We start from the raw sequence: 23,734 nt of genomic DNA on the forward strand, positions 1-23,734 counted from the left end.
AATTCAGTGGTATTGCATAGGACTTGCTGGATTTTTTCACCGCCTTATTTTGTTGAAACTAAAAAAAAATGTTTCACAGGGAAGGGATGCCTACTTAAAGGTTTGTTAGGCTAGAGAATTTCTGTTATAAAGAAATACAGAGACTTTTTTGTCAGATAATGTTAATAAATTAGTGATGATAGCTTGTCTAATGGCATGATAATACCTCAGGTAAGATTTCAGATTTGTGGGTACTATCATAACATCATAAAAGTTAAAATGAAAAGAAAAAAGTTGGTTGAAGACGTGAGGAACTGAAATGGACCAGGTTCTTTACGTGTGATAACAGCAGTGTGGCCAGAGACTTGTAGGGTAGTGATGAGCATGTAGACTTCAATAGGATTTTTTGGATGTTAGAGCTGATGTAGCTCATCTGGTGTAATTGTGGATCTCAGAGCCTATGTCAGCCAGGTGAAGTCAGACAGATGGGAGGATAAAGGGATCAAAACCAATACTTTAGACTTGCCAGGAGGATCCAAATAAAGGTAGGAAACCAGGAGAAGGTTTCTTTATTAAAAGTCACAATAGCGCCAGACTAATATGTACGTTTTCGACCACAAACAAGTCTTCATCAGAATAAACAAGTTTTAAGCACTAAGTTAAACCCTTAAATAGCCATTCAATTATGCACATGAATTAATCACACCAATGAAATTCAGTGCTACTAACCAAGAATGTAAAAAGTTGGTTAAACCCTAACATGTTAAAACATATTTTAAACCTTACAAAGCAAAATAAAAATGTGTTTGATGAATAAATAATACACATTGTAAACCAATAAAAATGTTAAAAGTTCTTTTAAAAATATTGTGTAATAAGGGAAAAGTGAAATACTTGTAAAGTTCATTCACTAAAGGTGAGTCTCATAACCCATGTTATACTACCACCTTGTGGCCCAAAAATTAAAATCATAATTTAGCTGCCCTTAACTTAAGAACTGAGGAAATGGAAATCATATCATTTAAACCTGGTGGCTTTGTGGATTCTAATATAATCTGCCAGTACAACTCCCTGTATTCTAGTTTAGCCTCCCAAATACCCCCTCTTATTTCTTTTGGTATAATTCCAGGACAATAAAGAAAAATAGGATTTTTTGGATGTTAGAGCTGAGGTAGCTCATCTGGTGTAATTGTGGATCTCAGAGCCTGTGTCAGCCAGGTGAAGTCAGACAGATGGGAGGATAAAGGGATCTCGATAAATGTAGTGCAATGAGACAGAAGAGAAAAGAAGATGATTAGGAAAGAAAGTCAGCAGCAAACTGAAACCAGGAGATAAACATGGGGTTAGGGTGGTTTGACTAGGGGGGAGCATCTCAAGACTGTAGGTGGGACAGGTATGGAGGTAGAAAATGTGGCATTTAAAGTGAAGATAAAGACAGATGTGACAAAGGAGGCCAAAGAGAGATGAAAGCAATCAAATTTTACCATGCATAATATATAAGGTAAGCTTGCGGTATAGACTAGGGAAGTGCTAGTTGATGAATTTATCCCTCTGTTGGGAATTTTATATTTTGTAGAACTAAGTCTTTGGGACAGGTACCTATTTCTGAGACAAAATGTCAAGTCTCAATTCAGGGATAAATTCATCACTTAGTGTCTTTCCCTGTTATAGAACAAGCTTCACCTACATTCCCATGGTTTCGTTTTAAACCCTAGCAACATTCATAAATTAATCCCAGGAATCACTGGCTACAAACTTTCAAATATATCAAGTTGGGTATTATGACGGCTCAGGCTTCCCTTTTCTACTTGTGTTGGTGACACAGGGTATAGGGAGAAGTTGAAGGAGCTAAATCTTTTCTCACCTGAAGATAAGTGAAAGGCAAAATGTGGTATTGGTGCATGGTTCATTTAGGAGGAAGTCTGATGGCATACAGATTTGGACAACAGAAAGAGGATGGAGGAAGACTGAACTACAGGAATAAAAGTACAAAGTTCAACCTAGGCATTAGGCCATACTTTTTCATGGATGAAGTAATTCACAAAAAGAACAGGTTGCCCAAGTTGGCTGTTAGTGTTCTATAGTATCAGAAAGCCCTTCAGGAAGGCCTGGGTTTAGTTGTGAGACATAAGAGGACACTGGATAGATGCTGGCTACACATATAGGCCAAATTAGACATTTTTTTTTCCTTGCAGTCATGATTATGCAGTTTATCATAACTTGATAGAGTGAAGCAGGATTGATGGTGTAAGGCTCCAGAGAGCACACCAGCACTACCAGGTTACAACTCATACCATACATTTCAGCCACAGAACCCGAACCACAATACAAAAGGCGGGGCCGTATCCATATTCATCAAGGATACCCACACCTCCAAGTTAGTGGCACAGCACGATGCGTCAGAGATCATCCACGTGCAACTAACAATGGGCAAAACTGCAATTCAAATTGTAGCTTGCTATAGATCACCCACCATGTCCCAGGACCCCCATTCCGTGTTTCTGGAAACACTGGGAAACATAAAGGTCCTACCAAACACCCTAATATTGGGTGATTTAATTTACCCAAACATTAACTGGGAGAACTACTCAAGTACTAACTCCCTTGCTCAACTTTTCCTAGAATTTATAAACTCAAACGCCCTGATTCAACTGGTCAGCACTCCCACCAGAGGTGACAACATATTGGACCTAGTCATCACCAACATGGGCGACCTGTGTTCCACTCCAGAGGTCAACCCCTTGCTGGTTAGATCTGACCATAAACAAATCACTTTGGATATCCATATTCCGCCTCCTCCCCCAGTCAAGAAAGCCACCATGAAAAACTTTTCAAATGCAAACTTCACGTTACTTAAGACCAAGGTGGAAAGTTTCAAAGCCCCCATGCTGAAGGATAACACTGTCCAAGCTGCAAAATCCTTTACTAATGCATTCTACGGGCAGCTACAAGAATGCATGGATCGTCCATCCCAAGCAAAACCAAGACTCCCTCCTCCAAGAAAAGGAAACCAGTCTGGTGGACTCCTGGCATAAACAAGCTGTACAATAGAAGGAGGAAACTAGTACAGAAGAGAGTAAAATCCCAAGAAGGGAAGACATCCCTGATCAGTATCAGCATGAAACTACGATGCCTCATAAAGTTATCCAAGGCAAGCTTTGAAAGAAAAACTGCCAAGGACTTCAAAGATAACCACAAGGCATTCTTTAGCTATGTCAAGAATCTAAGTGGCAATGCTCAGATCTGCTCAGAGTTAGTGCAGAATGGCACAAAATACACTGAACCGACCGATATCGCCAACATCCTGGCAGACAGGTTCAGCACAAACTTCACCCCCAAAAGGACCCATAACCATACCAGAAGAATGTAGAATCCCTGAAATTAGACAATTGGGTTAAAACAGCCCTCTCCAAAGCCAAAAACTCAGCATCAATGGGACCGGGCAGTGTCCCAGGCTGCATCCTACACGAGCTCAAAGATGAACTAACCCCTCACCTAAACACACTGTTCAACCTCAGCCTCTCCACAGGCTACATACCCATAGAGTGGCGCACAACAGTTATCGTGCTCCACAAAGGTGGAGCCACAACAGACCCTGAGAACTATTGCCCTATAAGCCTGACTAGCTTGGTCTGCAAGGCTATGGAGCGCATCATCATGGAACTCATTAACAGAGACATTGGGAACCTCCAAACACTGGACCCTACCCAGTTTGGCTTTAAGGGTAGATCATGCCTCCTAAACCCGGTGGACTTCTTTGAGACAGTTACCAAGGCTATAGATGAGGGAAAGGTGGTACACACAGCCTACCTAGACCTCACTAAGGCCTTCGACACCATTCCCTATTTTGGTATTGTAGACAAGCTCACCAGCCTGAACATAAACCCCTACGTCACAAGATGGGTTGCCAACTGGCTCACGGACAGAACCCACATGGTGACAGTTGAGGGAGCTAGGTCCGTCTCCAATCCGGTTACAAGTGGTGTACCCCAGGGCTCAGTCCTGGGACCCCTCCTGTTCGGCATATACTTCTCGGAGGTACAGGCAAGCACAGGCTGACCAAGTTTGCAGACGATTGTAAACTAGGGGCTATAATTGACTCTCTGGCTGACACAGACATCCTCCAAAAGGGTCTCACTGCGATGTATACCTGGTGTCAAAATCATGGCCTCAAGCTAAATGCCAAAATGTGCATAGTCATCCTCTTTGGAAAAAACATAGTACCCACAAACTACCACATAGGTTGCAGTCCCCTAAATACGGAAGACGTAATAAGGGATCTGGGGACCCAAGTAGATAGTAATCTCACCTTTGATAATCACATTGCCAGAGTGGTTAGAAAATCCTTCTACGTGGCCCACCTGAACACAAAAGGGTTTGCATCAAGATCAAAAGAGGCCATTGTGCCCCTCTACTCATCCCTCATCAGACCCATCTTAGAGTACAATGCCCCATTTGGGATGTACCTTATAAGACACCTGCAACAGCTGGAAAGACCACAGAAGTACCTCACCAATAGGATCAATGGCCTCAAACAGATGCCCTATGCAGCTCGACTGAAGAAACTCCAGTTGTACTCGGTTGCATACCGCCTACTCAGAGGTGATCTCTGCCTGACATACAAGGCCATGTCCAACCCAGAATTGATGGACATGCTCCACCTAAAGAAAACCTTATCCCCTCAAGCCACACGCTCTAGGGATCTAAACCTTACCACAACAATAAATAGGATTTGCTGAAAACCTTATCCCCTTGAGCCACACGCTCTAGGGATCTAAACCTTACCACAACAATAAATAGGACGTGCTGGAGGGATAGATTCCTGTCCCAGAGACTTCCCATGCTTTGGAACAAGATCCCAATCTGCATTAGGCAGAGCTCCTCGCTAACACTCTTCAAAAGAAACCTTGATGAGTGGATGGGAAACCAAGTTTACCTCGGGGATCACTTCAGTGGCTCTGCTGGACAGAGGCACAGAGAACTAATCTAAGGGGATGGCGAAAGCCAACACATTCTGGCTAGGCTTATAAATGCCTTCGGGCAGATAGTCTAGTACCCACCTATGAACCTATGGGCAGCTAAGGGTATGGGGATAGGCTGTGGGAGTCCTTGTATGATTTCATGGCTTTGTTTAGCCTGATCATTTCCCATTGACATAGTCATTCTGATCATTATTTTGCAAGATTTCATGTATTACACACTGCTGTAGTCTGCCACTAGATTAGTGAAAATGTGTTTTTGTCATTAAAAAAAAGTTTTTATTATTTGTATGCAACTAAGACAGTGTGATTGCTCTACACAGGGTACCTGGTGTGCTGTTGAAAACTTGTGTTGGGATGTCGAGGGAAGATGCCTCTGGAGGTGAAATGGCCATTTCCCAGTCGCCCGTCATTGCTCTGGAATCTGACTAGCTCTATTATTTTTGGGCTGGTGGCCACATACAGTTGGCTTTGGACCAGTAAGTATCTCTGTTGGGTCAGTTATAAGAGTATGCTTCTATTGTAGATGTGTAAAGAGGTTCCAACAAATAATTTGGAGTGCAGCTTGTGGTGTTAATAGGATCTGTAAAGATGCCATTGTATTATTTTGCTAGAGTTTTTATCAAAGCTAATGCTCTCTACAGTTTCCCAAGGCTGTCTGTCACTGGTCATTTTGAACTAACTCTCCTTTGTGCCAACATCCAGTGAATATGACATCATTCTGTGAGAAGGTTCACAGTATGGAAAAACTGCCTCAATGCTGATGTTGTCCTTTAGAAGTCATTGGGTGACTTATGCGATGTCATGTAGCCCTTTCTTTTCGCAGGTGCATAGGGTAATTTTTTTTCCTGTCTTTCTATGCGAGTCTTGGAGTCAAATCTGTTGTAGCAGGAACAACGTACTTAACAGCAAAACATTCCATCATAGCCCATTCTTGACATCTCAGTTCAGTGAGGTTCCCTCTGTATATGTAATGGTGTGTTAGTGGCCAACAAGGGAAGACCAGCACATATCTTTGTTCTCTCCTTCTCTCAGATGAGTTGCATGTCCAGGGTGTGCTGTTGTACCTAGCTTGGTCATCTCACAGTTTGTAGTAGAACTTGTGCAGTAATGCCAAGAACCTTTGGTACCTTTTCACCTCACTAGTCAGACACTTTGTTTCCAAGGCAGTGTTCAGTACTCTTTTATTCTATTTTCCTCCAGTACTAGGCCTGCCCCACTTCTGGCTTCTGTCATTTTCACTTTTGGGAGTTTGGGCCCATTCCTACCATGGAGAAGCTGTTTGACATAAAGATAGTGGCAGGAGGTACTTTGGCAGTTGCAATTTGACCAGCAAACACCAACTCGTAAGTTTGACTTTTTCTGTTTGGTAGTAATGAATATGGGATATGCAGTGACATCTCTACACCAGTACTTGCTACTCCCATCCAGTTCTTGTGGTCAGTTTATATACTGCACATACACCCTACCCACCCTCAGTGGAAGAAAGAAACCCTGTGATTTTGATCCCTTTCTCTGCTTAGTTGCTTAGTTTCACATTTTTCACATTTTCTTGTACCTTTGGTCAGTGGGGGTCGCTGAGAGAAATATCACTGTAACATTCAGCTGGTTTCTTACAGTGTTGTGTGACATTACCAGCTGCCTTGGACCTCAGATGATGCCTTGTTAAGGTATGTTAAGCTATAGTCAATTCTGTAAAAAAACAGGTGTATTGTTTGATCTGATCATTTAGATGTTATTGCAATGTTAAGTAAAAAGTAGATCACACAACACAAACATAATGTATACACCTAGCTACATCTTTGTTCAGGGTGCTGTGTGTGTGACTCAGAGGGGATGTTGACACCTGGGAAATACTTTCATCTCTGTTGTTGCTGGAATGGGTTGGAGCAACATTATAGTTAAAGGACCAAATGTAAGGTAGTAATGAAATGTGGTTTCTTTGAAAATTTCACTGAGCTTATGCTCCCCCATATAAAAAGATAGAGCATTTGTCTATTAGAATGTTTACACTTTTTTTCTTTGTATATGTGTAAGTATCTGTCTGGTTTTTCATCTGTCAGTTGCTGAGCCACTAGTTCCGCCCTTGTAGGGACTTTACAACTTACTGGTGATTAACTCAGATTGTTGTACCAAAAAAGACTAAAGAAACTGCCTATTTTGTGTCACTGCTTGCTTCCACAAGAAAAAAATGCCCCTTTCATCTCTTGTTTTCCTGTGTGCAGTTAGTTACTTTGACACTGATAAAGTTGGGATATTTGCACTGCCTTATAACTTCTAATTGAGACTGAGTGGATTGCAACAATCATACACAATGCTTGGGGTATGCTGACTGACATTTTGTAACTGCTCACAGATAGGACATTATAATTTTGCTTCTTATTGTCATCTTTACGTATTGTGCCTAATAACAATAAACTTTGATGGTCATTGAACCAGGTAACTTAAGGCTACAAATCATCTGACAGACAAAAACTGTGTGTAAAACAAGGAGACTGGACTGCCTGGCATTCCCAGGCTTCAAGAAATTAGTACAAAGAGTGGAGAAAGTAGGTGTACAAAAACATTTTGTTCATCCACATGGTCACCATGCCACCATGTATTTTTGATGCACCAACAAAATAATGCATGCATGCATTCATTTATTCATTACCAGCTTAATCCACTTCTGGGTCACAGGAGTGTCTGAACCTATTCTGGCATTCCGAAGGTGTAAGGTAGAGAAACTAATCTTGATGTGGATACCAAGCTGTCGCAGGATAGACACACACACACTTCTCTTCGAGCTGTTTCATGGCTTGCCATTTTACATGCGACTCTTCTTTGGGATGTGGTATGAAACCAAAGCATCCAGGGAATAAAAAAAAAAACACGCAGACATAACCAGACACAGTCTTTGCACAGAAAGCATCCCAGTTGAGAACCAAACTGGAGAACTTAATGCTGTGAGGTAACATTGCCAACCACCAAGTCATTTTTCCTCCTGATTGTGTCATAGAGAGAGTGAATTTTACAGAAGATAGTCACTAAATGTCTGTTTCGCAGTTTAGGGAAAGGATTGTCATCTGTACATTGTGTACAGTAAATCAAATAGCTAAAAGGAGGACTGCAAAACTTAAGAAAATAATGTACCTACAAACAAGTTGGAGTAGAGTAAGGCATTCTGATTCTAGGGTACATTGAAGGGGCAACTTTGCTGAACTAGTTCACTCTGATATGTAAAGTTTTCATTTTCTGAAGAAGTGCTTTCAGAGATTGAGGAGGTAGTTAGTCCCTGCAGTCTGCTGCTTGTGCTTCTTCCCAGTCCTTCCTGTTCAGGATGACATCTTTCACATCTCCCTGATATGATTGTGTGCACCAATGCCATGTTCACCTGTCTATTCTGGTCTCTAATGAGAAGAGTTGTAATTCCTGTAGTGTCTGGTTTTATCCCTTTCCATCCATTCTTGTCCACTTTCCTGATGGCTTTTCCCTGGATTTGCTCAGCAGCATGTTGTTTATTTTCTGTGTGGCCTCTAGAGCTGCATGTAGTAGTCAAGGTATGGTCTGACCAGGGCTCTCTAGCATGAAATCATTTAACGTGTTGCTTTTGTAATGTATCTATCTGAGGGTGAACCACAGCATTATGTTTGCTGCTGTCATTTCCCTTCTCACTCTTCTCCTAGTGGCCCATTCAAGGGGTGATGAACACCCCCAATCCTTTTCCTGCTCTGTTACCATCACTTCTAGTTCCCCAGTTGGTACTGCACTGCAGGGGGGTTTTTTTGTGGTCCAGGTGTGTTAGGTTGCATTTGTCTGCACTAAAACTTACCTGCTGTTTTCTCAGCTTTTCCATATCCTTCCTTAGGTCTTCCCATCTCCCCAGTTCTGTGCTTCTGCAGTTGTCTTTGTCATCAGCAAAGAGGATAATCCCATTTTGTTTTCTGTCATATATGTCTTAAGACAAACACAATGAAAAGTACTGGACATAAGACTGATCCCCATGCTACCCTACAAGTCCCTTTCCCTTTTTCTTGCATTATCTCTCTCAACACAGTCATGTGCGCTGCCTTTACCAAAGTGGACCCTCTCCAGTACTGCACTAGCCACTTTCTCTATTTTCTGATATTGTCCCTCTCAGCACAGTGCTGTGTATCTCACCATTCGGCCATGCTTCAGCCAGTTTCCTTAGTCCTGGTTTTACACTAAAGTCCCTGGGTTTCCTTTCATGCTTGTGTGTGGAATCGAGTTGGAGGACATTCTGAAATCAAGGTTAACCATGTCTGCTGGTACCGTACTGGAAAGTTCACCTTTAACTCGGTCATAAAACTGGCATCATGAGCTCCTTCTGGATATGAACCACTGTTTCTGTACTGGATGTTGTTACTGTTCTTCCTCCTATGTTTCTCTTTAATGGCTTTTCCTGTCACTGTTAGTGTGTATGATTCCCTGGATATTTCCTGCTTTCCTCTTGTAGAGGAATACCACACATTCCTCAGGCAACTCTTCTTTGGCCAGTGATCTTTTAAAGAGCTCAGACAAGGGTTTGCTACATACTAGCCAGGTTCCTGATGATTATGGAAAGTTGCCCATGTGATCCTTGGGCTTTACTCTCCCTAAAGGCACCCAGTTCCCACTCCATCTCTTTCACTTCTTTGTGTCTGTTTGCTGCTATTATTACTTTGTCATCCCAACATGGTAGCTTTCCCTTACTTTTCAGTGTGAAAACTAATTCAAATTATCTGTTCAGTACCTTTGCTTTCTCCCTGTGACTTTGGCATGAGTTGTAGCTGAAAAGGATTATCACCGAACCCACCCTCCGGCTACATAGTGGTTAAGAGGGTTATGAACTATTTGTGAATGGAGTGCCAGTACATTGCAGAATATGCACACGCAGACACATGGCATGCACACCTACAGGCAATTTTGTGGAGTGTCACTTCTCCTATGGCACATCTGTGAGATGTGGGAGGAGACTGGAGCACCAGTGAAAAGCCCATATTGGCACTGGGAAGACATACAAAGTCTGCACAGAACATACTCCAGCCAAGAAATGAACTGGTGAAACAAGCAGTGCAAGGTAGCAATGGAAACTGCTGCACCACTGTACTACATTAAAAAAAAAAATCAAATGCACAGAAATGTAAAATCCATCCTCCACAACCCTGTTTTCCCATTTTTGTACATATTTCAATAAAAATTAACCTGATGCAGATGAAATAAATTGGCTAGTTAAATAAAAACATGAGCCAAAGGTGCAGTGATGGAATGATACAATGAGAAGATTCTTGAATTGATGTGAGGCAATTTTTTTTTCTTTTCATTTTTCCTTTATTTTTTTTGTCCCTCACTCAGCTCTGTGCAACAAACCCATTCCTTTTTGTTTTGTTTTCATATTGCTATCATTGACTTCAAGCCGTCTCAGTTGCCAGCTCCCTAAACTGCCTATTCTCATGTATGCGTTAAACATGAACTGGTTCCTTATAAATCCCCCATATCTGTGCATAGGCCCTCTTGAGGATAGTGTGTGGATGGGGATTTTAAGAGGAGTTGCCATGCTACTGTTTACAGTGCTTTTTTGTTCTGCTTAGCCCTTCCTTTATTTAACATGCTATCTGGCGTCACGAGAAGGATGGGCATTGGGTATGCAAGGGGCATGTCCTTACCTGTGTGGTGACTCCTTCCCTCAAGCACATCCCTCTACTGCAGAGTTCCAGTCTGCAAGTGCAGCATTGGTGTCTATCAGCACAGGTAACTGTGTCACACATGCGTGCCCTAGTATATTCCTAGACCCACCCTTTTTGGAAGAAATGGGCAGGCACACTGTCATCATCTCACGGTCACCATCATCACAAGGCCATAAACCCAGTACTTGCTTGAGTTGGTAATCAGCCTTGTGATGCCTGAGTAGTAGGCTGGGGTTTATCCCTCTTTGCCAGCAGTGCTGACGTCAAACCTGCTCCTTGCTTTGATGACTCATTCATTCTCCCAGTTTGTGGCTGTAGCAAATTACCAGTTGGGGGAATTCAGGCTGAGGTGAGCTGTCATCCATGAGCAGATTGGACTTTTTCTTTTGTTTCTTGTGTGTGTCAGTATCTGGTCACTATGTTTTGAGCAGTCTTAGAAAATCTTTTTCCCCAACACTAAGGCCAGACAACAGAGTTAGGCCAGAAGGCTTGAGTCATATCTGGTATTCCTTGCCCACAGGGTAACAGAACTAACAAGAAAAGACTACAAAGGATTAGTCCAGATAAAAATCAGTTTTAGCTTGCAGATCTAGGAGACTCTCTCTCTCTCTCTCTCTCTCTATCCGTCTGATTCCCTTTCTGTGAGAGGAGTAAAGATGCCCCGATAAATATGGATATTGCTGAACCAGTTCGTGTGCTGGTACATAATTTTACAGCTGTTGCCTTTGTTTTAGCTTCATTATTTATTTATTTTTTTTTTTGAAAAGATTTGAAACTGCCTCAAAATGTTCCACAACACTGAAATGTCCTTTTCTGGTTTTATCAGGTATAAAATAATATCATCTGCAAATAGAGCCAGCTTTTCTTGACTGCCATATCATTTATAACCTTGAAATCTGATGTTATTAATCTTCTTTCCATTCATCACTGATTTGATTCTGAACCCTCTGAACCAAGTTGCCCTTTTTACCAAGCTCGCACCAGCCATAAAACTCTCGAGCTAAGTCTCTACCCAGAATGCCATTTTCCCTGTTACCTCAGATCTTGTTTGCCGCATAGCCGCGTTTCTGTTTAGCTTTCAGCTAAGTGGAACTTTTTTGATATTTGTGTGAAAATTTTTGGATAGCTTCATATTTTATTAAATAATTAGAATTTCCAGTGTCTTTTTTCTTCTGTCTAACCTTGTTTTTTCCTCTCTACCCGTTGTTACTGTTGGTAAACTTTCAAGAACCATTGTTGGTACAGCCTTTCCTCCTTTACCCTTGTGGTATTTCTTCAATATCATAGTTTATATTCTCTCTCCTGTTTAAACTATTAGCTTTGACTTTTGTTCAGGTGTATTGTTATTTTTCTGACTGTTTTGAATGGAGTTGTCTTTATTCTAATTGGATTATACAGTTGGCCTGTGGTGTCTTTTCTATCAAGATGTCAGATGAGAAGGGTACTTCAGGTTTTAAGCATTGTACTTCATGTAAGGGCAAGTTGCCTAATAGTGATTCTTACGATGACTGTGTATACTGTTTGGGAGTGCCCCACCTTTCGGTGCAGCCTCCGTGTGACATTTGTCAGAGTTTCAGTCAACGCACTCTTTATAAGCGCAAAAATAAACTCAATCTGAAAGGGTTACTCAAGTCTCCGTTCTCAGAGGCCAATTTTGCGATGGAGGTCTCAACCCCTCCTAATAAGGACAAAAATCGATCCCACTCTGTTCCTTCTTCACCATCGGGTGATCAGCGCAAGCCCGAGAAATCAAAGGTCCCAAAGTTATCTTCAGAGCATAAATCTACGTCTCCATCTTCCTTGGTTCCGACCATCTCAAAACCTTCGATACCAGTGCCTGTTTCAGCACCGGTCCTGCCTCCAGCACTGATCCTAGACCTTAACTATGCCTATTTCGACTTCGGCACCTGTGGCCAATTTGACTCAAGGCACACCTTCGACTACTCCATTAGCTTCTATTTTGGAACTGACCGTTTCGGCTCCGAGTGCCACTTCGGCACCGAGCGTTGTACCAACATCACTGGATTTGACCCCTTTACTTCTGGTCTCAAAACTAGAGACTTTGGTGCCAGCAGACCTTGCACCACGGACCCGATACTCCCCTTCTGTAGATCCGTTTTGGGGCCAAGCATATAGCCCCTTCATCGAACGTCCTGACTCCCCGTCCGGAGTATCCACTAGATAATGTGGTAAATGCAATGACTGACTTAAAATTGTTCACATGTAACTTAAACTTGAAAAACATCTATAAAGATTCTGATTCTAGCACAGTTAATGAATGCAAAAGAAGTAGTACGTTTATACCCTGTAGTGATCCAGTAATCACTGTATTTAATGATATATGCGAGAAACAAATTAGGGAAATGGTATGATCGTAATAATTATAAAAAAAACGTATAATCTGACCAGAGAAGAAACTACAGCACTTAAGAACCTGCAGAGTTATAAGAACTTGATAATAAAAGAAGTTGATAAAGGTGGCAGTATAGTGCTTATGAATACAACAGTTTATCTTAAGGCCGGGGTTGATTTAGTCCCTGATAGAGCTACATTTAAATTGATAACAGATAAAAATATTAATGAGATCATTACTAAAATTAATATGGCTATATACGATTTACAATTATTAGGTGATATAGATATTGATACATTTAACTTTTTTACTGTTCCATGTCCTACAGTACCCATCCTGTATGGCCTCCCAAAGGTACATAAATCAAGGGATAAACCACCCATGAGGCCCGTTGCATCAGCTCGGGGATGGGCTACTGAGCCTTTATCTGTATATCTTGAGAATCATCTAAAAGGTTATTTGATCAATGTTTCTAGTTATATTAAAGATACTGGAGATTTCCTCACAAAGTTATACAAATGGTACAGTGAAAATTTAGAAAAAGATTTCTTATTAGTGACATTAGATATAAAATCTCTTTACGGTGTTTCCGAATTAATACGGAATAGAGAAAATAAGAGAAATACTCTTGGGATGTAGCCACCTTCCTGCCAGACGTATAGAAACAATATATGAGATTTTGGATTTCCTGCCAGACGTATAGAAACAATATATGAGATTTTGGATTTAGTTCTACAAAATAATGTAACAATTATACCAACAAGTTTCTGATGTAGCTATGGGGACAGCGATTGCTAATACTTATGTGAATTTAACTCTAAGCAGATGGGAAGAAGAAAATGTTTTTGGTCAAGCTAATAAAGATGCATGCAAAATATTATTCTACAAACGTTTTGTGGATGATATTTTCCTAGCATGGCATGGTGCAAGTGATGAATTAATAAGTTTCCATTCTTATTTGAATAATGTAAATGACTTTCTAAAATTTGAAATAAATTATTCAAAATCAAATATAAACTTTCTGGATGTTACTCTTGTCTAAAAATGATATTGGGCTGGATATTATCATCTATAGGAAAGATACACAAGCAAATAAATACTTACATAAAACCAGTATGCATGCTAGGCATGTATTTAAGGGTATGAGGAACTAAACCCACACATAAGGCTGCTGTTTAATCTTAGCCTTACTACAGGATACGTACCCAAAGAATGGCGTACGGCAACTGTGGTCCCACTCCATAAAGGCGGTGCTTCTACGGACCCTGGAAATTACCGCCCCATAAGCTTGACGAGCCTTGTCTGCAAAGCTATGGAGAGGATCATAATGGAACTCATAAATAAAGACATTGGAGACCTACAGACACTGGATCCTACCCAATTTGGCTTTGTCAAGGGCAGATCCTGCCTCTTGAACTTGGTCGACTTTTTCGAAACAGTCACTAAGGCCATTGATGAGGGTAAGGCAGTTCACACAGCCTACCTTGACCTAGCAAAAGCGTTCGACACAATACCCCACTCGGGCATCATAGAAAAGCTCACCAGCTTAGATGTAAACCCATATGTCACAAGATGGGTTGCAAACTGGCTCAAGGACAGAACACACAGGGTTAGAGTTGCTGGTGCCATGTCAGACTCTAAGCCGGTCACGAGCGGTGTCCCACAGGGCTCAGTCCTGGGCCCCCTCTTGTTCGGCATTTATTTTTCTGAAGTGCAGGCAAACATAGGGCGATTGTGGCTGACAAAATTTGCAGATGACTGCAAACTGGGCACCATAATTGACACTCCATCAGACACAGACATCCTCCAGAGAGGTCTCATAGAAATGGATAACTGGTGCCAGAGCCATGGCCTTAAGCTAAATGCCAAAAAATGTATAGTCATACCCTTTGGGAAAAACAAGGTAACCCCTAATTACCACATAGGTAGTAATCCATTAAACACGGAAGAAGTTATCAGGGACCTGGGGACCCAAGTTGACAGTAACCTCTCTTTTGACACTCACATTGCCAAAGTGGTTAGGAAGACCTTCTACATTGCCCACCTGATCATGAAGGGATTCACATCCAGATCAGGAGAGGTCATTGTACCCCTGTACTCTTCCCTTATCAGACCAATGATTGAGTACAACGCCCCATTCGGAATGTACCTTACCCGACACCTGCAGCAGTTGGAAAGACCCCAAAAGTTCCTCACCAAAAGGATAAAGGGGCTCAAACATATGTCATACGATGCCCGACTGAAGAAACTCCAGCTCTTTTCAGTCACATACCGTCTGCTCAGAGATGATCTGTGCCTGACATACAAGGCCATGTCCAACCCGGAATTAATGGACATGCTCCACCTCAAAAAATCCAAATCCACCAGAGCCACGAGAGCAAGAGATTTAAACCTCAACACGGATATAAATAGGACGTGCTGGAGGGACAGATTCATCACCCAGAGACTCCCTACACTATGGAACAGAATCCCAGTCCATGTGGGGCAGAGCCCCTCACTGACTCTGTTCAAGAGAAATCTTGACGAGTGGATGGGAGATCGTAGGTTTACCCCGGGAATCCTCTCTGTGTCACTGCTGGACAGAGGCACAGCAAACTAATGGGTATAGTATTCTCATCCTAAGGGGTGGTGAAAGCCACACACACTCTGGCTAGGCTTATAAATGCCCTAGGGCAGATAGCCTAGTATGAACCTATGAACCTATACCTAGAGGACAGTACCTACATGTGAGTAGGTTAAATACTCAAGATGAGGTATGCCTTAAACAGATGCAAGAGATGACGGATGAGCTTCTGGAAAGAGGATATAATTCAAATGATTTAGAGGTGGCCAGAAATTAAGTCATACCTATGAGGCAAGGGAGAGCAAGGCCTTACTTTTCCAACCAAGGTAGTACTACGACTACACAATCACTACCTGACAGTAATCTGAGGTACTTAATGACCTGTAGTAGAACAAGTAAAAGTATAGAACAAATTTTTAGAAATAATTGGTGCATACTAAAGGCTTTGCCAGGTTATGGTAAATGGATTCCAGATAGGCCATACTTTACATACACGAACTGTAATAGTTTAAAGAAACGTCTGTGTTATAAAGATTTTGGTTTGAATAGAACAGAACTTATGAAGTATAATAAGAAAGGCACTTATCCTTGCCATAATTGTGCATGTTGTGCTAATATAATTACAATAATTGAATGTATATATCCTAATAATGGGAAGAGATTTGAACTTCATTGTACAGCTATATGTAACATGTATATGTATTCTGTAGCCCAACATATACAAGAGACAGATACATCACATCATTTTTCTTTTTGTGTAATAGATATTTTAACTGCTAATATTGGGCGTGGGGACTTAGTGAATAGACTAGATAATAGGGAGTATGAGTGGATTACTCAACTACATGCCGAGATGTACCCTGGTCTAAATAAGCAGGTTACTATTAAACCTATTTTGAAAAAGAAGCAACAACAAATAAAATAATTAAGGAATGAGTACTTCCATATTTTGAATATTCTTATATATTTTTGCATACCTGATATGGTGTATTATACATGAGAATGGATGTTTGTCTGTATTTATGTGAACTGTCTTACTTCAGTTCTGTATGTATATGACTTGATACAATATTCATCAATATGTTGTGCTTGCCATTACTCCTATACTGCTGAAGCTTTAGAACTAATTTACTGTATTATAATTGTTTACCATTGTATATGAATATATATTTCTCTGGGCTATTTATGTAGAATATCTGTAAGCAAATGAAGTAAACGTGCTTATGTTGAGCCTGTTTAGTAATAATAAATAATTCTAAAGTCATTGACTGTATAGAATGTTACATAATTCTTTAAGACTTTTCAGTGTAGAATCTGATTGATTGTTGCTTTTAATGGCTTAATTAAGCCTAATTTATGATAAGTAGGCTGTGTCATGTGTTTATTGGATTTTTAATTATAAAGGATGTGATATCCGGATGAGAATTTTATTAACACTGAAGAAGGACTTTTGTCTGAAAGCTTTGTTTTTATTAAAAGTATATTGGTACAATGCTGTGGAACTTTCCTTTGTTTTGCTTTATCCACTAGATCCACCAGGAGACTGTCTGAACACGACATGATGCATCTTGTAGACCAGCTGTTGTTAGCCAGGGGGATCCCTTCGCTTTCTAAGACATCCACCTTCAGGACTTGGGTTATCTTATCCACGGATTCCATCTTACACTCCTCCTTCGACCATCTCAGTTCCAAAGCCTTCTGCTCTGACATCCTTCTTGGAACCCATCACCATGGTGCCTACGGTGCATCTCACTCCAGCTCCGAGTTTTGTCCCTTTGGTCTTCGGTTCCCGCTGAACCGGTCCTTCCTCAATCTGGGGATTGGGGATAGGTGTGTCGGCCCGGGGTACGGAGCCACCGCTCTACTCTGTTCCATCCGGTCCTTCCTCAATCTGGGGATTGGGGGATAGGTGTGTCGGCCCGGGGTACGGAGCCACCACTCTACTCTGTTCCATCATCTGCAACAATAGCCGCACCCGAGCCGATCCTGCTTGAGGTTCCATCCGTGGGGGTGGATTCATCAGAGTGGGGTGCGACCCCAGTTCTCAGGTTGGCTTTCTTGGTTCCGGACTCCCATCCCTCTTCAGGCGGGCCTGCCTTCCACACGATGAAGAGGGCTGTTGCTTCTGGCAGCACTCCTTTGATGCTAGAACCCCAGTTTTCTCCCCCTGAACTACAGCTGTCACAGACCATCACAGACCCCCCCGGACTTTGAGCAGAGAAGGCGCAGGACACCCCTGTTCAGGTTACCCACTCTTTAGAATCCTTCTCAGAGACTCCACTGAGGAGCTTCTTCGAAAGAAGATGTGCAAGAGGAGGCACATGGACTCGCCCGAGGAGTCCTTAATGGAAGACATGGATCACGATGATGGTGAAGGTCCCCACGGTCACCTCCTGATGATGTCTCCTTAAGAGAGATTTTGGAAATGTTGAAGCAGAGTGGTGATTGGAAGCCCTCCAACCCTTCTTTTGAGGAGTCCGTGTTCCTGCAGGCTTTTTGCACCAGGCCTTCTACCTCTTGGGTTACCCCACCTGCCGACGAGCACGTCCAGCTCATCGTGCAGTGCGCTTGGAAGAACCCTGATTCCATTGAAGCGATCCCGCAGAGACCAGACAAAATTCTTTCCCCTCCAGGGGACAACCCTCATTGGTCCAAAAGGTTACCAGTTGATGCTATGGTGGTGGCGGTGGTCACGAAATAGGACTTGTCTGAGGAAAGTCCTGCTGTCCGCCCCCCCCCAGCAAGGAGTCCCGGGCAGTGGACAGACTTGGGAAGCATGTTTTTGCATCAATGACCTTTGCTTTTTGGTCCCTGAATTATTTGGCACATTTTACGAGGCTACAGAGGGACTTTATCTCCGAACTCTCTGGGATGCTCGCAGGACAGTTGTCTGACGAGGTCATGGACAAAGTGGCCTCACAGCTCACAGCTCTGGAATCAATATCCAACTCATCCATGAGGTTGCTGTCACATGAGACCAGACCTCTCAACCTGGAAACATCAAAAATTTGGACAAGGCCCATGAAAAATAGGTACAAATCTGTATGCTGATTAACATAAAATTTGCATACATAATTGTGTAACCCCGCCCACTCCAATAGAATTGTGGGACATCAACTTTCAAATGCAAACTGAAGAACAGACAACCAAAATATGGCACCAGAGTCCCCCTGCAGCCATTCCAATGTCCCATTACCTGGCTATTTTGCCCCATTTACCATAAACAGTAAGGTGTGCATACTGCTTTACTTACACAGTGATTATTTGGATTTTATTTTTACATTTTATAGCACAATGCACAAACACTAGATTATATCTGCTAAACAAAGCAAGACCGTCTCACAATGAAAATAGACTTGGCATTAAAACTTCTCTGCCCTTGAAACTCACATTCATTGAAACCCACACCACATCCAAAGAAAATGCATCTGGCCAGTGGTGGATAAAGATTACCTTTGGGCTGTTTTCAAGTCATAGGCCCCTTGCACACAAAACAAGAAACATACATGCATTTTTGATACACCTTCCTGACTTTATTAAATTATATTCCTTGTATAATACAGCCCAGTTGTTAGACTTAAGTTAGAGCGCATTTTAACATTTATTATTGTTTTACTACACATATGTATTTGTCTAGTGGCCTGAGCCATTAATGAAAAGGTTCTTCTAACCAGCTAATTTACCTGGTTAACATAAATAAATACATACTTACATAATGGTGTAAAAACTGTTTCCCACTGTTCTTTCAATGAAGTATTGCAAACTGTAAAAGTGTACATCACATTCTATCTTGCTGTTTAATGTACATATTGCTTACTTGTAATTCATATGTAATAAGCAACTGCAGCCAGGTCACTCCTTGAAAGGGTCTTGGGCCAATTCATTTAACCAGTCATCAAATGTAAAAAAATAAATGCAATAAAAATAAATACCTCATGGTTAAGGACAGATATTATAATCCATTAGCATAAGCAATCATAATAAAACACACTCAACATTTAACAGAACAGCAGACAGCAAACAGGGCAGAGACATTACAGAAGTTGCTCTTAAAAGCCCCCAAAAAAAAACCACACAGGCCAGAATTGCTTATCAATTGATGCTTCAGCACAACTACAGAAATGCTGCCCCTAGTACAGGTCCTAAATTCCCTTTATTAAATTTCACTCCATATTTGATGATGATGAATGAGAGGTGAAAGGTACAGGATTTTCAATGCATACGCACTAAGCACTTCCTCTGTTACCATGACAGTTAATGCTGGACGGATCACCAAATTTCTCGGCAGTGAAAGAAATACATACGAAAAATATCTTTATAAATCAAACATACTGTAAAGACAACCTAATCATTTAAGGCAGTTGTTGGAAACAGTGGATATTTGGGCAAAGAAACTGTCAGGCCCTTAGCTGCAAAAATATATATGCCATCTGTGTTACAAAATGTGGGGCATTTGTGCAAAGAAACTGTCAGGCATTTAGCTGCAAACATATGCATTTTATTTAACTTGGTATAAAAACAATCCACTGAAAAATATGCAGTTGTCAAAAATCAGGCTTGCGAGATCTAGTGATACGACTGTAAGAAAATAGTTAGCTGCAAAGAACACATTAGATTATTTTCTCACACACACAAAATGCTACACCTTAACAGCTTCCCAGGGCCTTTTTGAGAACTTTTTCAACTTCCTAGATCTGCTCACACAGTGAAAATGCTAACTTTAGTTTCCACACATTGCTTTTAGTTTCCTGTAGGGCGACGTTACTCGCCTACTGGGGTCTATAGCTTTTGGCAAGTGCAACAGATCCTCCAAACATATAACACCACCCCAACAATTCAACATATTTTAAGGGGACAAAAAAATCTTACCCCAGAGTGCTGATGAAGCCATTAACGGACCCTTCCGCAATCCGCATGATATCCCCAATGTGAAGAAAACTCGACATTTTGTCAGACATTTTTAAGCAGGTCCCCAGCCAATGCATAACATATCCACACAAACAAAACCATCTGGCTGAAGTGGGTGCTGTGGAAAGGCTCCGTGGGCAGGTGAGACGGGTTTTTACGAGCCCAGGGCAGGTAACTAGCCTCAGTAATGTAAGGAAGATCTAAGGAGTGACGTTTCCTCCATGCAAATAACTCCACGGTCTCCACCAGCAAAAGCAAAACCAGCCAAAGCTCTCCAGCAGCAGTCGTTCATTTCCTATGTGCAGAATGCACATAACTCCATCAGCAAATGCAAAAACAGCCAAAGCTCTGCAGCAGCAATTGTTTTCGTGGTCACCGATCCATTCAAACAGCCAGAAAGAACGTGAGCCCTCAAGCTCAATTCCGACCGGCTGAAGGTGCTGACGTCATCGCGCAAGTGAAAAAAGCTCAAAAAGGCACGGAAAAAAAAATTTAAAACAGCTGCAAAAAAATCGTAAATGAAGGGGTGCCACTCGGGAATCGTGGCACCCCATTATTTGGACCCCAAAACTCGGTAAAAACCGAGCAATTCGGTACAGTTGGGAGGTATGCATGAGACCGAAGGGGTAGCTAGAGCAGTGGGTTCAGGCATTGTTATGAGGCATCATGCCTGGATGCACATTTGTGACCACACGGATCCCTTCAAGTCTTCCTTTCTGAATGCTCCCATCGAAGCTTCATCCCTTTTTGGCTCCAAAGTGAAGGGCATGCTAGCCAGGTGCAAGCAAGACGGAAAGACTCTGTCTGCCGTAGGCCTCTGGTTTTTCAACCCTCAATATACCTTCTCCAGGAATCAGAGGAGTGGAAAAATGTGGCATAAGAAATCTCAGGGTCCTTTCCATGACGCACATGATGATGATAATACCTCCAGAGGCAGAGGGGGTAACAATTCTAGAAGTCGCCCCTATAGAGGCAGAGGAGGTCCTCATAACCAAGGCTCCAGGGACTCTTTCTCTGGACAAGCCTTATCAGTGCTCCTGAGGAGCAGCCCGATTGCTTACCTCTGGAAGCAGTTGGGGGTTGTTTCTCTCTGCACCAAGCTGCCTGGCAATCTATCACCACCGATTGTTGGATGCAGAGTATCATCACCAGAGGTTACACTATTCCTCTTTCTTGTCAGCCAAATTTTCCATGAAAACTTCCTGATGTTCCACACAGTCAAAGGGAAGAAGCAGCTTCAGAGATTATAAAGCTGTCTCAAAAAATAGTCATCCAACCAGTCCCACCAGACCAGCACGGACCCGGGATTCTTTTTGGTGCCAAAAAAAAGACAGGGGACTGTATACCCATTTTGGATCTCAGCAGCTTAAACAAGTCTGTCACCCAAACCAAATTCCGAATGGTCATGGTTCAGTCCATTCTCCCTTTTTTAAGAGAAGGCGATTGGATGTGCTCTATAGATCTCCGGAATGCATATTACCACATCAAGATGGACAAATGCTCCAGGAGTCTGCTTAGCTTCCAGCTAGGAGCTAGTCATTATCAATTCCGTGCCCTACCGTTTGGTCTCTCTACAACCCCCAGAGTGTTCACAAAATGCATGGCAGTGGTAACAGCTCACTTAAGACTAAAAGGATTCCGGGTGTTTCCATATCTGGACGACTGGCTCCTTACTGCCCCCACTGAGCATCTTCTGGTAACAGCACTGCATTATACTCTCTCTCTCTGGCAAAATTGTTGGGAATAACGATACATTGGGAGAAATTAAACCTTACCCCTACACAACAAATAGAGTTCATTAGAGCAGTGTTCAATATTCAGTCCTGTCTGGTATCACTTCCATTTCACAGACTCCATTGATTGAGGCTTCAACTCCGGGTGATACTCTCTCAAACAAGAGTCTCTGCAAGGGAAGTTCTTCAGGCCCTAGGTTCTATGGCAGCCTCAATCCCAATAGTGCCTCTAGCAAAGCTACATATGCGGATTCTGCAGTGGCTCTGTCTGTGTCAGTGGTTCCCAAACTATCACCCCCTCCGTTACCAGATTCGAATAACCAACTCCTGTAAACAAGACCTGCTTTGGTGGATGAGGCCAAATGTAGAACTTTGGAGTTGTTCACAGCCATTGTGACCATGGATACTTCCCTGAAGAGGGGGGGCCATTTCCAGGGAAAGACTGTCCAAGGCACATGGTCCACCTCAGAGGCCCACCTGCATATCAGTGTTCTGGAACCGAGAGCTGCTGTGTTGTTAGGGTTGCAGGACTTCAATTTGGTTCTCCCTTCTGGGACAATTGCGATTCAATCAGGCAATATGTCAGTGGTCTGGTATATCAACAAGCAAGGAGGAACCAAGTCCTGCACCCTATGTTGAGAAGCCGTGAGAATTTGGCAGTGGGCGATAGCTTCCAACCACTTTCTGTTAGCAACGCATATCCAGGGGAGCTCCAATGTGATTGCAGACAAACTGAGCAGGTTCATCCTCATGCTAATCTCTCCTTGCCTGTTTGAGACATCATTCTGGCCTCTCACATACCATCCACCAGAAGACTATATCAGGATGAATGGAAAAGGTTCTCCATCTGGTCCAATAATAACATGCTAAACCCGTATTCGGCTCCAGTTACTGCAGTGCTTCAGTACTTGGCTAAGTTTTTTGATATGGAGCCCCTGCCTCTACTGTACGAGTACATCTAGCGGCAATTTCCACAATGATATAGATGGCACCCCTCATCTCTTTATGCCTTTGCAAGGCTTTCCTCAAGGGGACCTCTCATATCAGGTCTCCTGTCAGACAGCCAGTGGAAGTGTGGAACCTCACTTTAGTCCTTCAGTTTTTGACTCAAAAATCTTTTAAACCTGATGGGAAGTGTGACCTAAAGTTTTTGTTTAGAAAATCCTTGTTTTTGGTAGATATTACCTCTGCCAGAAGAGTCTCGGAGCTGCAGGCATTGTGTATCAAGAGGCCATCTTTGGTCTTTCATAAAGACAGAGTATCATTTTGGACAAATCCATCCTTTCTTCTCAAAGTTGTTTCTGATTTCTCCATTAACCAGACCATTGACCTACCAGTGTTCTTTCAAAATGTTGCCAATAGAGGAGAGTATTGCCTTCACTCCTTAGATGTATATAAACAAGTGAGATTTTTACCTAGATAGGACCAAACCTATCCGTAAATCTGAACAGCTTTTCATCTCCTTTTCTGGGCCCAGAATGGGAGAGCCTGCTTCCAAGGTTACATAATCAAGATGGCTAAGGGACTGCATAAAGTTCATCAGTTCCCTCAAT

At 42.2% G+C, this 23,734-nt stretch overlaps 1 protein-coding gene across 1 annotated transcript in view; it reads left to right on the forward strand.

The window, feature by feature from the left end:
• Positions 1 to 23,734, forward strand: part of TAFAZZIN (tafazzin, phospholipid-lysophospholipid transacylase) — a 1,078,486-nt gene that overhangs the window by 25,361 nt on the left and 1,029,391 nt on the right. Inside the window, exon 2 of the mRNA XM_044080349.1 lies at positions 5,282 to 5,437. Within this exon, the coding sequence (XP_043936284.1) occupies positions 5,329 to 5,437 (109 nt within the window). The 5' untranslated portion in view covers positions 5,282 to 5,328. The remainder of the gene's footprint in view (positions 1 to 5,281; positions 5,438 to 23,734) is intronic.

This window comes from Protopterus annectens, chromosome 8.part0, assembly GCF_019279795.1.
Source record: "Protopterus annectens isolate FY-2018-M chromosome 8.part0, PAN1.0, whole genome shotgun sequence".
In the NCBI taxonomy this organism is placed as follows: domain Eukaryota; kingdom Metazoa; phylum Chordata; order Ceratodontiformes; family Protopteridae; genus Protopterus; species Protopterus annectens.